Raw genomic sequence first — 14,379 nt, forward strand, 5'->3', positions numbered from 1 at the left:
TTCCAGTGCAGACATCACAGGCCACATCATCAGGTCCAGCAGAGCATTGATCAGCAGGAGCAGCTTGAAGTCCAATCTTCTTCAGGTCCTCCACTAATTCTGCTAATAGGGTGTTTTTCCTCAAGACAGGTCTCTGCATAAAGGTCTCTCTACATTGAGGACAGCTGTAAGATCCCTTCTGGGCTTCTCCATTCCAGTGGTCTTTAATACAGTTCATGCAGTAGCTGTGTCCACAGGCAGTAGTCACTGGATCCTCCAGTAAGCCCAAACAGATGGAACAAGTGAACTTTTCTGGGTCCAGCTGAACTCCTGTCTGTGCCATTTCAACTCTTGGCGGGAGTAACTTTGAGTTTCGTTTTCACACAAAACAGAACTCTGCTCTAAATGTCACGTGCTGCTGCAGCGAATCAGGCGTGAGATCAGTTAGACCCACCTCTAAATTTTTTGATCTGAAGGAGAGGAAGCAAAGACAATGCAGCAGTAGGGGGAGTTATTTCACTGTTGATCTCAGGAAGTTATATTAAGGTTTTTAAGTTGCTCTTTCAAGCTTTATAAACATCTGTTGTAAAATAATCATGGTCAGATATAGAAAACCATGTTTATTCCGGGTAGATCAGGGCCCTTATTCATAAAGGATCCTATGATGGAAAATATCTCCAAGTAGCACGGTGCAGAATGACTAAAAGAAAGTAGTTAGAAAGCTCTTAAAATGAGATGATTTCCCACAGCATCCAACGGAAGCCACCCAGAGAGCTTCAGGAGTAGAATCAATGGTGCTGCAGAGCACACAGACGAACAGAAGCCAGCAGACCAGGAAGAGCAGAAGTATCTGGAAGGAGAATCCAAAGCCGGTGTTGATAAGGAAGCAGACATCCAGGCCAGAAGATCTGAGATACGAAGAGGTTCCGAAGGAAAATCCAAACCAGGGTCAAGAGACGGATCAAAGGACATTAGCAGGCAGAATACAAAGGAAGTCCGAAGACAGGTCAGGCAAACAGATCAGAACAGGGACAGACAAACTCAGACGTCCAGGAGCAGAAACTTTGTCAGGATAAGGCAATCGGAATAACACACTGCATACGCTAAAGAACTCTCACCTACGGCTCGAATGACCTGGTACCGATGGCTGGGACCAAGCAGTTTAAATAGGAACTGGAAAAGGGGGATCTGATGAGTGATAATGAAATCTGTGCGGAGCTAAGCAGATGGATGAACTAAACCAATAATCCAGTCATCCAGTGCCAAGATCATGTCAGGTTCAGGCGGTGGCTGGCAGTGTAATGGTGTGGAAGATCATTTCTTGGTCCTCTTTGGGTCTTCTGATGGGTACTTCCAGCAGGGTTATGCTCCATGTTATGAAGTGTGAATCATTTTAGACTGGTTTCTTAAACACATCTAGTTCACTGTACTCAAATAACAATACTATCCTGTCAATATGGACTGAAACCCAAGAGGAGCATTTGCAGTGACTCTTGAATCTATGCCCTGAAGGATTAAGGCCGTTGTGTGTATGAACCGTTCCAACCCGGTGCATACAAGGCAAGGAAAGGCAAGTTTATTTGTATAGGACAATTCAGAGTGATTCACATTAATTAGAAAATAAAATATAAAGAAAAATCAAATCAAAATAAAAGAAAATAAAGATAAAAATATGATACAAGAAAACACAATAAAATGCTAACTTAAACTAGTGGTACAGTCAACACAGGGTTTTTAACTTTGACAAAGAACAGATTAAAGATATAATTTAACTCATAAACAAAACATTTCCTTTTCCTCATTTATACAACTTTTCATTTTAATTTATTACATTCAATTATTGCACTCTTTTTTTTATCTTTGACAGTCTCTACCTAGAATGCATTTACCAGGCATTTTATTATATTTATCTGACCTATGCCTTTCCAGTACCGTTAAATAAAATAGATCATATTGCAATTATTTGTGTTTTTACGTAGCATAACATTGAATATTGTTAAGGTTTGCATTACTAGCAATAATTCATTTACCAAAGAACATGAGCACCATCTGGTGGCTGAAAAAATAACTGTTACACTTTATAGTAACCCATATACTTCATGAAATACTACTAAATATACATGTACACAACAAAACTGCAGCAGTAACCGTGTCCTCTCATAAATGTGCTTAGAAGCTTAGAATTGGGCCTTAACAATGTAATAATTTACCACATTTTTACCATGAAGTACAGTTTCTCAAAACAATAGTTTGCAGTTTTGGACTGCATCTGTGCAATTAATTTTAAGACACCTTGTTTGAAAAAAGTACAACAAAAAAAATCCATTGGACTTTGTTTCCAAGTTTGAAGATGTTTTGCTTCCCATCCAGGAAGCTTTTTCAATTCAAAATGTCAGAAATAGCGTTGAATTAAGGCTTTATAGAGTTTGAAATGAATGCCTATTCCTAAGGAGCGGACCTGTTCATTTGGTTCAGTTTGCATGTTTTCTAAGCCAAAACAAGTTTTTGGGCTACAATATAAAGCTTCCGACTCAACAGTAATTCTGACATTTTAAAGTGAAAAAGCTTTTTTGGATAGGAAGCGGAAGTGGATTGTTTGTTAACTTTTTTGGAATGACTATGACATGGATGACTGGCAATCTTCACCAGCAAGACACCTTGTTGTTTAACGCCTTAGATATAACGCGTCATTGCTGCAAGAGAATAATAAACACTTATGAACCAATGTTAGTAATATCCTTTACAACCAAACCAACATCAACAAACATCAAGATGACAAAGAAGCTTCATGGCCTCTGACTAGTGAAGAAATAATCTAACAATGAGCTCTCAGTAATAATAATGGATAGCGATATAATCTAAACAAAAAAAAAAGTACACATTCTAAATATCTGGAACTGAATTCACTCATGTTTGTCTTGTAATGAACTCCACTGAGTCTCCATCCTCGTATAACCCAACTCCAGCATGTAGCGGCTGAGTGAATCTGGTCTGGACTCTGTGGAGGAGAGTCATGGTACTAGAGATGCTGTAGAAAGCCAGAATACCTGCTCGGTGATCCAGGTAGACTCCTACTCTGCAGGAAACTGGACCAGACACTTGAGTTTTTACTCTGTTGTGATACAATGTGTAAATGTGTTTGTCACAAACTAAAGACCAAGATTTGTCGTTGTATCGAAAGTCACTTTCATCTCCTGCTCTGCTGATAGTCCTGTATGAAAAAGCTGTTTCGACTGTTTCTCCTCTCCACTCAACCTCCCAGTAACAACGACCAGTCAGACTCTCTCTGCTCAAGACCTGAAGATTATCAATGAATCTCTCAGGATGATCGTAATAAAATTGTTCTTCTTTCATTAAAGTTGCCTTTCTATTTTCTTTAGATAATAACAAATAACTGTTTGCTGTGTTTGGATCCAGAGTGATTTCTTGTGAATATCTTAGGAAGTCAGCTCTGGTCTTTGGTTCAGGTTCTGACAGTAAAACATCCACCTCATTGAGTGTCAGTGAGAAGTTTGTCCATGTGTCACTCAGGATGTGCTGTAGTTTGTCCCTGAGTTGCGACACAGCGGCTGTGATATCCTGTAGGTAGCTCACTGGATGAACGTTAATGCTGGGTGGGTGTGTGGACTCATTGCGCGCTGACAGGGAGATGTAGCTCTGCAGAAACTGGTTGTGATCCTCCATTTTAGCGATCTGCTTCAGCTCAGCATCCTTCTTCTTCAGCTCAGCGATTTCCTTCTCCAGCTTCTCCTGAAGCTCTTTGACTCGACTCACTTCTGTTTTCTGCTGGGATCTGATCTGCTCTTTCAGATCAACACTTCTCTTCTGGATCAGAACGGTCAGCTCAGTGAAGATCTTTTCACTCTCCTTCACTGTCTTCTCAGCAGAGGCATTGATGGCTTCCACCTCCTGTTGAAGCAACTTCACATCTTTCTCTCTGTCCTGGATTCTCAGCTGGGTCTGCAGTTGACTCATCTCGAGGTCCTTCTGCTTCTTAATTCTTTCTGCTGCAGTTGGGATCGTTTCATGGCCTTTATGGTCATCCATAATGCAGAGATAACAGATACATCGCTGATCAGTACGACAAAAGATTTTCATCACCTCATCATGACGAGAGCAGACGCTTTGCTGCAGCTTCTTGGAGGGCTCCACAAGCTTGTGTTTCTTAAGCTGATTGACATCATGATGAGGTTGAAGGTGATTCGTACAGTAGGAGACCAAACAAACCAGACAGGACTTCACAGCTTTCTTCTTCCTTCCAGTGCAGACATCACAGGCCACATCATCAGGTCCAGCAAAGCATTGATCAGCGGGAGCAACTGGAAGTCCAATCTTCTTCAGGTCCTCCACTAATTCTTCTAATAGGGTGTTTTTCCTCAAGACAGGTCTCTGCATAAAGGTCTCTCTACATTGAGGACAGCTGTAAGTTCCCTTCTGGGCCTCTCCATTCCAGTGGTCTTTAATACAGTTCATGCAGTAGCTGTGTCTACAGGCAGTAGTCACTGGATCATCCAGTAAGTCCAAACAGATGGAACAAGAGAACTTTCCATGGTCCAGCTGAACTCCTGTCTGTTCAAACTTTCCCCTTAACAAAAAAGACTTTTTCATTGTGGATGAAACAGCACTCTAGTCTTCTGCTGCTGTGAATGAGGTGTATGAGCTTTTAGACATACCTTTAAACCCTTAGATCTGAATCTAAGCATTCAAAGTCATGTGTTGCCAAAGTAGAGCAATGGGCGGAGATCTTAAAAGAACCAGCTAAGATATGTTGTTTATCAACAACTAAACCGGTATGGTAGCCTCCCTGACAGTCACAAATATTTAAAAAATGCACCCAATCAAGGTGAAATCTGGTCAAGGAAATATGTTCATGTCTTTTATCGAATCATCATACTGTATGGACAGACAGTAGAACACAACCATGTAGAGCCAAGATCATAATTTTGCCTAATGTAAAGATGTAATACACTTGTTAAAAAACTAAATGTTGTATTCTTGTCTCCCAGCATATGCTTCTCAGACAGAGACATAATGAAACCCCAAACAGTTGTTACAGAAATAACTCAAGCTCATACATACTAAGAAANTAACAGATACATCGCTGATCAGTACGACAAAAGATTTTCATCACCTCATCATGACGAGAGCAGATGTTTTCCTGCAGCTTCTTGGAGGGCTCCACAAGCTTGTGTTTCTTAAGCTGATTGACATCATGATGAGGTTGAAGGTGATTCGTACAGTAGGAGACCAAACAAACCAGACAGGACTTCACAGCTTTCTTCTTCCTTCCAGTGCAGACATCACAGGCCACATCATCAGGTCCAGCAAAGCATTGATCAGCGGGAGCAACTGGAAGTCCAATCTTCTTCAGGTCCTCCACTAATTCTTCTAATAGGGTGTTTTTCCTCAATACAGGTCTCTGCATAAAGGTCTCTCTACATTGAGGACAGCTGTAAGTTCCCTTCTGGGCCTCTCCATTCCAGTGGTCTTTAATACAGTTCATGCAGTAGCTGTGTCTACAGGCAGTAGTCACTGGATCATCCAGTAAGTCCAAACAGATGGAACAAGAGAACTTTCCATGGTCCAGCTGAACTCCTGTCTGTTCAAACTTTCCCCTTAACAAAAAAGACTTTTTCATTGTGGATGAAACAGCACTCTAGTCTTCTGCTGCTGTGAATGAGGTGTATGAGCTTTTAGACATACCTTTAAACCCTTAGATCTGAATCTAAGCATTCAAAGTCATGTGTTGCCAAAGTAGAGCAATGGGCGGAGATCTTAAAAGAACCAGCTAAGATATGTTGTTTATCAACAACTAAACCGGTATGGTAGCCTCCCTGACAGTCACAAATATTTAAAAAATGCACCCAATCAAGGTGAAATCTGGTCAAGGAAATATGTTCATGTCTTTTATCGAATCATCATACTGTATGGACAGACAGTAGAACACAACCATGTAGAGCCAAGATCATAATTTTGCCTAATGTAAGGATGTACGTAATACACTTGTTAAAAACTAAATGTTGTATTCTTGTCTCCCAGCATATGCTTCTCAGACAGAGACATAATGAAACCCCAAACAGTTGTTACAGAAATAACTCAAGCTCATACATACTAAGAAACTTAAAGTATGCTTAACAGAATTGTCAGTAAAGATCACAGCCAAATAACAAGGAAAAGGAAAAAAGAAAAAAAAGGAAAAAGTATAAAACTAACACAAACAGGAAAACAAAAAGACTAAATATCCGGAGACCCACAAAAGGACCAAGTCCAAACCAAAAATGTATTCAAGCAGGGCTGGTGAAGGGGGCCTGAGAAGTGGGGCATGATTAAAAAATCAGGACAACCAAAATATGGCGGGTTTAGGCAGCTTCTGAGGGAAGGCTAGAAAAAAGGAAAAACTCAGAGTTTAGTTGGGCATTGTCAGTCTTGGTTCTGTAATGTTTTCTTTTCAATTTTCAGTTTTACTTTGTTCCATGTTTTAGTGGTTTAATTCTTATTTTGTTGTGTTCTCTGGTTATTTTTCAGGTTCCTATTTGTTGCCCTCTGCTGCCCCTTTGTGTTCTCCTTTTTCCCTAGCTCCCTTCCTGTCTGCTCTGTTCACACCTGCTCCCAATCTGCTGATTAGTCCTCTCTTTGTTTAGTCTCCCATAAATACTCTCCTTATGCAGTTCCTCAGGGCTGGTTCCTTGCCTAACTTCCTCCAACTCCGTCTCACTCCGTCTCCATGGTTTCTGGTTTGTTTTTGTCAATCAGTCAGCATTTTATTCAAAGAGGAGAGAAACGATAGATCATAACACACAGCTCGAAGCTCTCTCTTGCTCTGACTAGACAAAGTTTTGCTCACTAACTTAAAGCCTGCAGAAAAAACTGTGAAAGTCTCCAATAGAGGTAAAACAACAAGTTACAGACAGTTGAGTAAAATAGTAAAATGTTATGAATAAAACCCTGAGGAGTCTGGCTTGTTATGGAAACCATTACTTTGTGTCCTAAACAATCTCTAATAAATCAACTAACATTTTCATAAAGTAAATAAATGTAAAATCAGCACTTGTAAATAGATATATGTAAGGGAAATTAATAGGAAATAAAAATTTCCCACCACAAGTTCATACAATATCTGTGTCCACAGGCAGTACAGCATAAACTTTCTTCGGTCTAGCTGAGCTCCCGTGTGGTATTTCTCCTCTCGCCTGTCAAAACATTTTTGAGTTTTACTTCAACACAAGCGGAAATGAACTACTCCTAAATATGACACAATGCTGCATGGAATAAGGAGTGTCAGCTGCTAGTCCCGCCTTTTAAATGTTTATATCAGAAGCACAGGATTCAAAATGTGTTGACAAGGCCCAGCAGGAGGAGTTACGTAGAATAGCTGGAGGCTTTTAGCAGCATTTTCTGCTAACAGTCAAGCTCCAAAGTAACAAATAGAGTAGTTTTCAATGTCACTCCCTTATAGGATACTTCTAATTTTTGCAATTGTATTGAAGTGAAAGAAAACAATTCTCAAAAACGATTTAATATGGGATTTAAATGACAACTCTCAATCAAAAATAATACCAATGGTGTTTACATTGTTATCTGAGACAATTTTAATGCAATCCAGATGAAGGAACTGACCGATCCACTTTTTTTTTTTATTCGCTGGTCCAAAAACTTAAGCTGCTGCCCCCGCGACCCGAACCCGGATAAGTGGAGGAAGATGGATGGATGGATGGATGGTCCAAAAACATAAACTTCTGTCTAGTCTGTGTTCAGAAAATATGAAGTCATCCACATTTAGGTGCCGTAATGCATTGGTTTAATTTCATTAGAAACAATGGAAATTAATCCCATGCTGCCTATTAATTCTACCAGTTGGGAGCATATAATTGTCCCTAGCACTGATCCCTGTGGTACTCCACAGGTAACCCTGGAGCATGAAGAAGATTTGTCATTAACGTGAACAAACTGAAATCTGTCAAATAAATAAGATTTAAACAAGCCTAGAGTTATTCTGTTAAAGAACATTCAAAACGTTCTAAAAGAACATCATGATCGACTAAATCAAATGCAGAACGGAGATCTAACAAGTACAGATAAAAGTCTATTGAGAATATCATTAGTGACTTTACGATAGAGACTACCTGACTTAAACTCTTCAAAAAGGTAATTACCAGTAAGTGCTCACACATTAAATTAGCAACTACTTTTAAATAATTCCATACAAGAAAGCAGGGTTGGATATAGCTCTATGATACATGAAGTAATTTGGTTCAAGAGAAGCTCTCTTTGGTTTAATTATGGCTACCCTAAAAGCCTGTGGTACATATTCCTGTAGGGATAGAATTATCATTTTGTCGTGATCTTGGCACTGATGGCTTGCTTAATTGCTCATTCCATTCGCATGTCTAACTCTGGCTGGTTGGTCATTACCACTCAACTGATCCACCTACTCCTGCCTCAATTTTTGGTCTTGTTCTCATTTTTGCATCTTGTTCTCATTCTCGGGGGCCAGTGGAGAGAGGGATTTTAGCGTAACAAAGTGTTTCTGATTTCTTGATCCTGACCTGTTCTGCCTCTCATTCACTGAGTATGCCTGTTCCCATCTGATCTCAGTGGAGTGTTTTTTAGTGTACTATAGTGTTTCTGATGACCTGATCCTGACCTGTTCTGCCTCTCATCCACTGAGCATGCCTGTACCCATCTGATCTCAGTGGAGTGTTTTTTAGTGTACTATAGTGTTTCTGATTACCTGATCCTGACATGTTCTGCCTCTAATCCACTGAGAGTGCCTGTTAACTTCTCATCTCAGTGAAGAGGGTGGTTTTAAGCGTACCATAGTCTTTCTGATTTCTTGATCCTGATATGCTCTGCCTCTCATCCACTGAGAGTGCCTGTTAACACCTCATCTCAGTGGAGAGAGTGGTTTTTAGCGTACCATAGTATTTCTGATTACCTGATCCTGACCTGTTCTGCCTCTCTACCACTGTTCCCATCTGAACAGTTTGCCAGAACTTTTTTTGGAATCCTGGACCTCTGAGCCTTCCTGTTCTGATCTGTTTCCAGATTCCTGTGTGTTCACCGGAGCTGCAACACCCGGGTAACACTGAGCGGCGCCCAGCGCATCTTGTTGGCAGCCCACTGGCTGGATCCATCCTGATTCTCTGGCAGTGAACTGAACTGTTAAACCAGATTTACGTGGTCACTAACCTGTGATTCATTTTTCAAAGTTTCCAGTGATAGACGTCCAAATGGTAAATGGCATGTACTTATATAGCGCCTTTATTCAAGTTAGGAGACTTGACCAAAGCACTTTACACTACATTCATTCACCCATTCACACACACACTCACACAGTGATGGTGGCAAGCTACATTGTAGCCACAGCTGCCCTGGGGCTCACTGACAGAAGCCGGGCTGCCGTACACTGGGCCACCGGGCCCTCTGACCACCATCAGTAGACAATGCAAGTGAAGTGTCTTGCCCAAGGACACAACGACACTGAAAGTCGGAGAACCGTCAACCCTTCGATTTCAGGGCAAACTCCTACATCCAACGCCACTGTCGCCCCGTCCAAGCCACAGATACAGTTCCATTTCTTAAATAAAGGTTTTGTATTATCCCACTGTTTGTCTTGCCTTGAATACTGAGTCCTTCTGTCCTGTGTCATGATAAATTTTTAAGATCGAGAAAAGAGAAAATACTTTCTTAAATAAGATATCACCCCGCAAAAAAAAAGAGAAAAAAAACACGAGTTCTTGAATTAAATAACTGTGGTATTTGTGGTATTTCAAGGAGACATTTATTTAATCAATGAAATGTGTATTAATGATTTATAATAGTATTTATTTACCTAACTTTGAATAAAAAGTCTCTCAGTAACAGATGGCCCAAAAGCATCAGCATCCGTTCGCGCGTCATTCCATGAAATAAGAGAAGGTTGAGTATAGTATATAACATGAGCCACGCCATTAGAGGAAACAGTAAAAAGCTGATTCTGCGTTCTGTTTTCTTTTTTGTTAAAAGTTACTGAAGTAAACGTAAATACTAACCACGCACCTCTGTATACGTTGGATTGTGGGCGTGCTGGCTCCGCATGAAAACCATGCAATGCACCACAGAGAGCCACAACACGCAGGTTTGTGCAGAGTGACACTCATCATTCTGGTAAGATCTACATCATTTGTGTAATTCCTTTGTGTCTGGTTGGACATTCTCTAAAAAAAATATTAGTTCCTGTTTAATTTGTGAATTTATGATCAGCGCAGCTTGAATGTTGTTGATGCGTAAAAGCGAAATAATTTTATTGAATATAGTTTTGTTTGGAAATTACGTTTTCCATTACATTAGACACCAGTGCAGAATTTTTTATTATTCTTTTTTTGGATGAACCTAGTCAAATACCCCATACTACTTTTATCTCTCTATCAAATACTTTGTTTTTGGTCTTGTAAGTGGTGATTCATCATCCTGTCCTTAATTTTTCAGGTGGATATTTCCTGCCAAAAGTGGTGATGTTTCTGCTGAGGTGTTTCTCTTTGTGGATGTTTCTGCTTCTTCTGGAGCACCGACTCCATCGGGTTTCTGGTGCTAAGCCGCCCGGCATCGGCGGTGGGAAATTCTCCACCAGAGACGGGATGCGCTGCACGTGGAGCGCGAGCGACACCGGGGACGCGGTAAATGTGCGGGTGGACTGTGAAACGTCAGGGGCACAGAGGAATGGCGGGGTCACCGAAACCAGCTGCGAGTACTTCGGCAAACCTCGGAGCTGTCCGGGATACAACTCCGACCCGAAAGCCTTCTGGAAACAAGTGGCGCGCGCGTTCAAGAGGCTGCAGGGCAAAGTGTGTATTGACGGGAGCGCGCTGGTAAAAACCGGGATGTGTAAGCGCGCGCCCAGACAAGCGCACCTCAGGCTGAATCCAGACAGCGTGAAAATAGGCAGGACTGCCGCCACCACGCCGCCGCCGCTCCAATCCAGCACAGCTGCGTGCCTTAAGGGCGCAGGGCACCGGAGAAGAGCGGAGGATTACTGCGGCAGCTCCTGGGCCAGCGTTTGCGCTTTCTTCATGTCCATTGTGCAGAGTGAAGACTGTTGAGTCAGGTCTATTACGTTTCACAGCACTTTGAGAAATTTACCATAACTCTCTAATTTAGAGTCTAGTTTACTTAGATTTTATATAATAGACATCAACACAAGAGTATTGGTGTGTATTCTTCTATCTTCCTGTGGTATTCCATATAGATAGGGTCACATCTGCAATAAGAACAAATTCATTTTTGCCCACTCTGATTTATATCATATATCAAGCTCTTTCAAATTGGATGGAGAGTGTGTGATCTTATATTATTCAAGTCTTGTCACATTATTCCCAGTTGGCTTTATGTCTGTATACTGTGACTAAATCACTAAAAACAGGCTGATCAATTAGGAGACTTCAGAAGGTATTGGATACTACCAAGAGGTCTGAGTTTAAAAGGGGCTGTTTACTTAAAAGTATGTCTTTTTAGACTTTTTTTTAAACCATGTATAATTTTCCATCTATAATTCTGCCATGTGTTTGTCATGAATTCCACATTGGTTTTGGTTGTAACATGACAAGATTTGGAAAAAGTTAAAAGACATGAATTACCTAGCAAATGAAACCCTTTATATTTAGTGCTAAATATTGTCAGCCTTCATGTTGTTTTAACTGGTGTTTTTTTGATATACTATTTAAATCTTATTTTTCTAAACTACGTTTGGTTTAAAATCCTCCAGCTTGTTTTCTCAAGACCTAAGAAACATTTATATTGACCTTTTTTCTCCAACAACTCTATGTTTGTATTTTTTTTTTCTTTTCATGCTGTTGCAGCAATAGCTTTGGAATTAAACAATAGGTACATGGACTGGTCGGGGAAACGTAAGAGTAGATATAGCTCTAGAAAATCTGCTAAGTATTTAAGGAATGTTTACATCTAAAAGAAATATGTTTGAAAATAAAAATCCACTTTTTTAATCGTTATCCTTCTACCTCTATTTATTTGTCATTTGTCAGCTTGTTTGGTTTTACTAAATAAAATAGAATTTAATGGGTTTTTTTTGTTGTGATAGTTACTTGTGAATATTTCTAGAATCTTTAAAGTGCATAAACAGGGTCCTTGGAAGAGCACTAATAATTTGTCAGAACATTTTCATAATCCAACACAGGAGTACCTCACCTCTTACAGGAGCAGCTTCTTTGTTTGCAACAAAAGCAACCAAGGTGCACAGTCTGAGTGAAAGCAGTTAGTGTTGATGAAATGTTTTCCCTGAACAAGTGCAGCCGCCAGATGTGGATATTAAATCTTTCCTGTCTGCTCTTGACCCACGTCACCTCTGACCTGCCTTAGCAGGAGGTTTTCCGGCTCCCCTGTGGGTTTGACAGAGAGGGTGTTTGAAGACAGACTATCACCTAACCATCTCATTCCAGCACCTGCACATAGTCAGGGAGGAAGTAATTAAAGGTCAGGGGTCAATGAACAAAAGGAAACGCAGCAATCTAGCAAATGTTTTCTGTTTACTTGTAGATAATTTAGTCTTTTGTGGGTTTTTATTTTTAAACTAAAAGAAGAATAATCAGCATCTCAGATAAGAAATAACTTCCCACTTGTTTTTATACAGTATAAGGTTAGTTTTTTAACAGGATTATACAGGGTTATTGCACAGGGTGTTTACATTGGTATTTATATAAATGGACATATATATATATATATATATATATATATATATATATATATATATATATATATAGTTATAGTTATTGCACAGGGTGTTAAATAGCTATTGCATACATTTCACAAGTTTTTGCCGTTGTAGTGTTGCATTACAACGTCATTTTCTGCAGTTTCTGCCAAGGACAATCAATCCTGAGTTTTATTTCTTACCTAAGTTAAAGTTACTGCATTTCATAAGGACTGTAACTGCAGAGGCTGCCCTAGTGGTGGTTAGAGAGAGGAGCATTTGCTTTCAGAGCGACCGCAAAGGTTGCTGGTTTGTAGCTCAGACTGTTTCTGTCCCTGGAACAAAAAAACATTACCGGTATGTAGATGACTCTGAGGGATAACATGCACTAAATAATAAGTTTAATTTTGATTTATGTTTCACATAAATTGGGATAGATCTGGATTCCAAGTTACAGTAACATCAAATTTAAGGTTTGGAAAACTCAGAAGCAAAACCTAAATGGTTGAGTTGAAGTCCTAAACTAAAGAAAAAAAAATCCTAAAGTTTCACATTTTTTAGTGATAAAAGAGTGAAGATAAAGACTTTAAAAACATCTAAGTGATCTCCAAGTCATACACATGAACAGATTTAAACCTTCCAGCAAATACAAGGCCCAGCCATCCTCCTTTAGAGAACATTAATTATTAAGTTAATCATTAACCTTGTTTTCGAGCATTTTTCTATAATATTTTTATAAGTTTGTGTGCCATACATAAAAACATGTTATGTGTTTTTAACAAGCCTTAGGTGACAAAGCTATTAAATATTTAAAAGTGCAAACACTTTGGTGGATATCTTTGAGCCCACCTTCATGCATGAATAGTTGATATTTCAGAATTTGATATAAATGCGCATAATTTGAAAATCCTGGATATCTTCTGATTAAAACAAATAACTTTGGTGATTAGTTCAAATACCACAGACTGCCACTCTGCAAGCTGCCCGCTGCTCCCCAATGGATTGGTTAAAAGACAAATTTCATTGTAATGCATTTGCAATGGTGAATAAAGTTGGTTATTCTGGAGTTAAGGATCTAGGAGCACTCCAAGCTTTATAATCCTTTTCCCAGATATTCTGAATACCAGTTAAGACAGTAATATGTTTTGCCAGAATATCTAAGTGATTCTCCCACAGATTTATCGTAGCATACAGAATGTAAGTCCTGTCAGAACAGATCTTTTCAAAAGCTCTCAAACTTTTGCAGTGTCTTAAAAGGGAGGGAAAAAAAGCCTGAAGGGAACCCATTATGGTATATAATTATCATAATCCCAAATGAGTCATGTTAAGGTATGTTACTTGATTCATCTTTCAGGTCTTATCTTGTTTCCTTGATTTAAATAGGCAGATGGTGCCAAATGGTGTCAGCCTCCTGTAGAAATCTTTGTAAAAAGAAAGATAATTTCTGGGGTTTGTTTTGTGAACAAAAACCTGTAATGTTGTTGTCACCCTGTGAAAGACTATAAGAAAACTGTGTCAACAAGGGCCTCCCTGACAGATCATCAACCATTGAATCTTTCTAAGAGTTCAAACACAAACATTTAAAAGTGTTTGCTAAAATAATTGATGGCATACTACTAAACTTATTAACCTGTTGTCTGTCTGTCTGTCTGTCTGTCTGTCTGTCTGTCTGTCTGTCTGTCTGTCTGTCTGTCTGTCTGTCTGTCTGTCTGTCTGTC

At 39.6% G+C, this 14,379-nt stretch overlaps 2 protein-coding genes across 2 annotated transcripts; one reads left to right on the forward strand and one right to left on the reverse strand.

Annotated features, from left to right (window-relative positions):
- Positions 1-1,775: 1,775 nt before the first annotated feature.
- Positions 1,776-5,637, reverse strand: LOC107090478 (tripartite motif-containing protein 16-like). Its single transcript, XM_015383883.1, has 2 exons — positions 5,092-5,637; positions 1,776-4,010 (listed from the first exon to the last, which is right to left on the reverse strand). The coding sequence occupies exons 1-2, from the start codon at positions 5,615-5,617 to the stop codon at positions 2,887-2,889; spliced, it is 1,650 nt and encodes a 549-aa protein (XP_015239369.1). The 5' UTR covers positions 5,618-5,637; the 3' UTR covers positions 1,776-2,886.
- Positions 5,638-10,009: 4,372 nt separating this feature from the next.
- Positions 10,010-11,790, forward strand: fgfbp1 (fibroblast growth factor binding protein 1). Its single transcript, XM_015383856.1, has 2 exons — positions 10,010-10,125; positions 10,447-11,790. The coding sequence occupies exon 2, from the start codon at positions 10,473-10,475 to the stop codon at positions 11,055-11,057; it is 585 nt and encodes a 194-aa protein (XP_015239342.1). The 5' UTR covers positions 10,010-10,125; positions 10,447-10,472; the 3' UTR covers positions 11,058-11,790.
- Positions 11,791-14,379: the final 2,589 nt, after the last annotated feature.

This window comes from Cyprinodon variegatus, unplaced genomic scaffold (genome assembly GCF_000732505.1).
Source record: "Cyprinodon variegatus isolate N-32 unplaced genomic scaffold, C_variegatus-1.0 Scaffold296, whole genome shotgun sequence".
Lineage (NCBI taxonomy): Eukaryota > Metazoa > Chordata > Actinopteri > Cyprinodontiformes > Cyprinodontidae > Cyprinodon > Cyprinodon variegatus.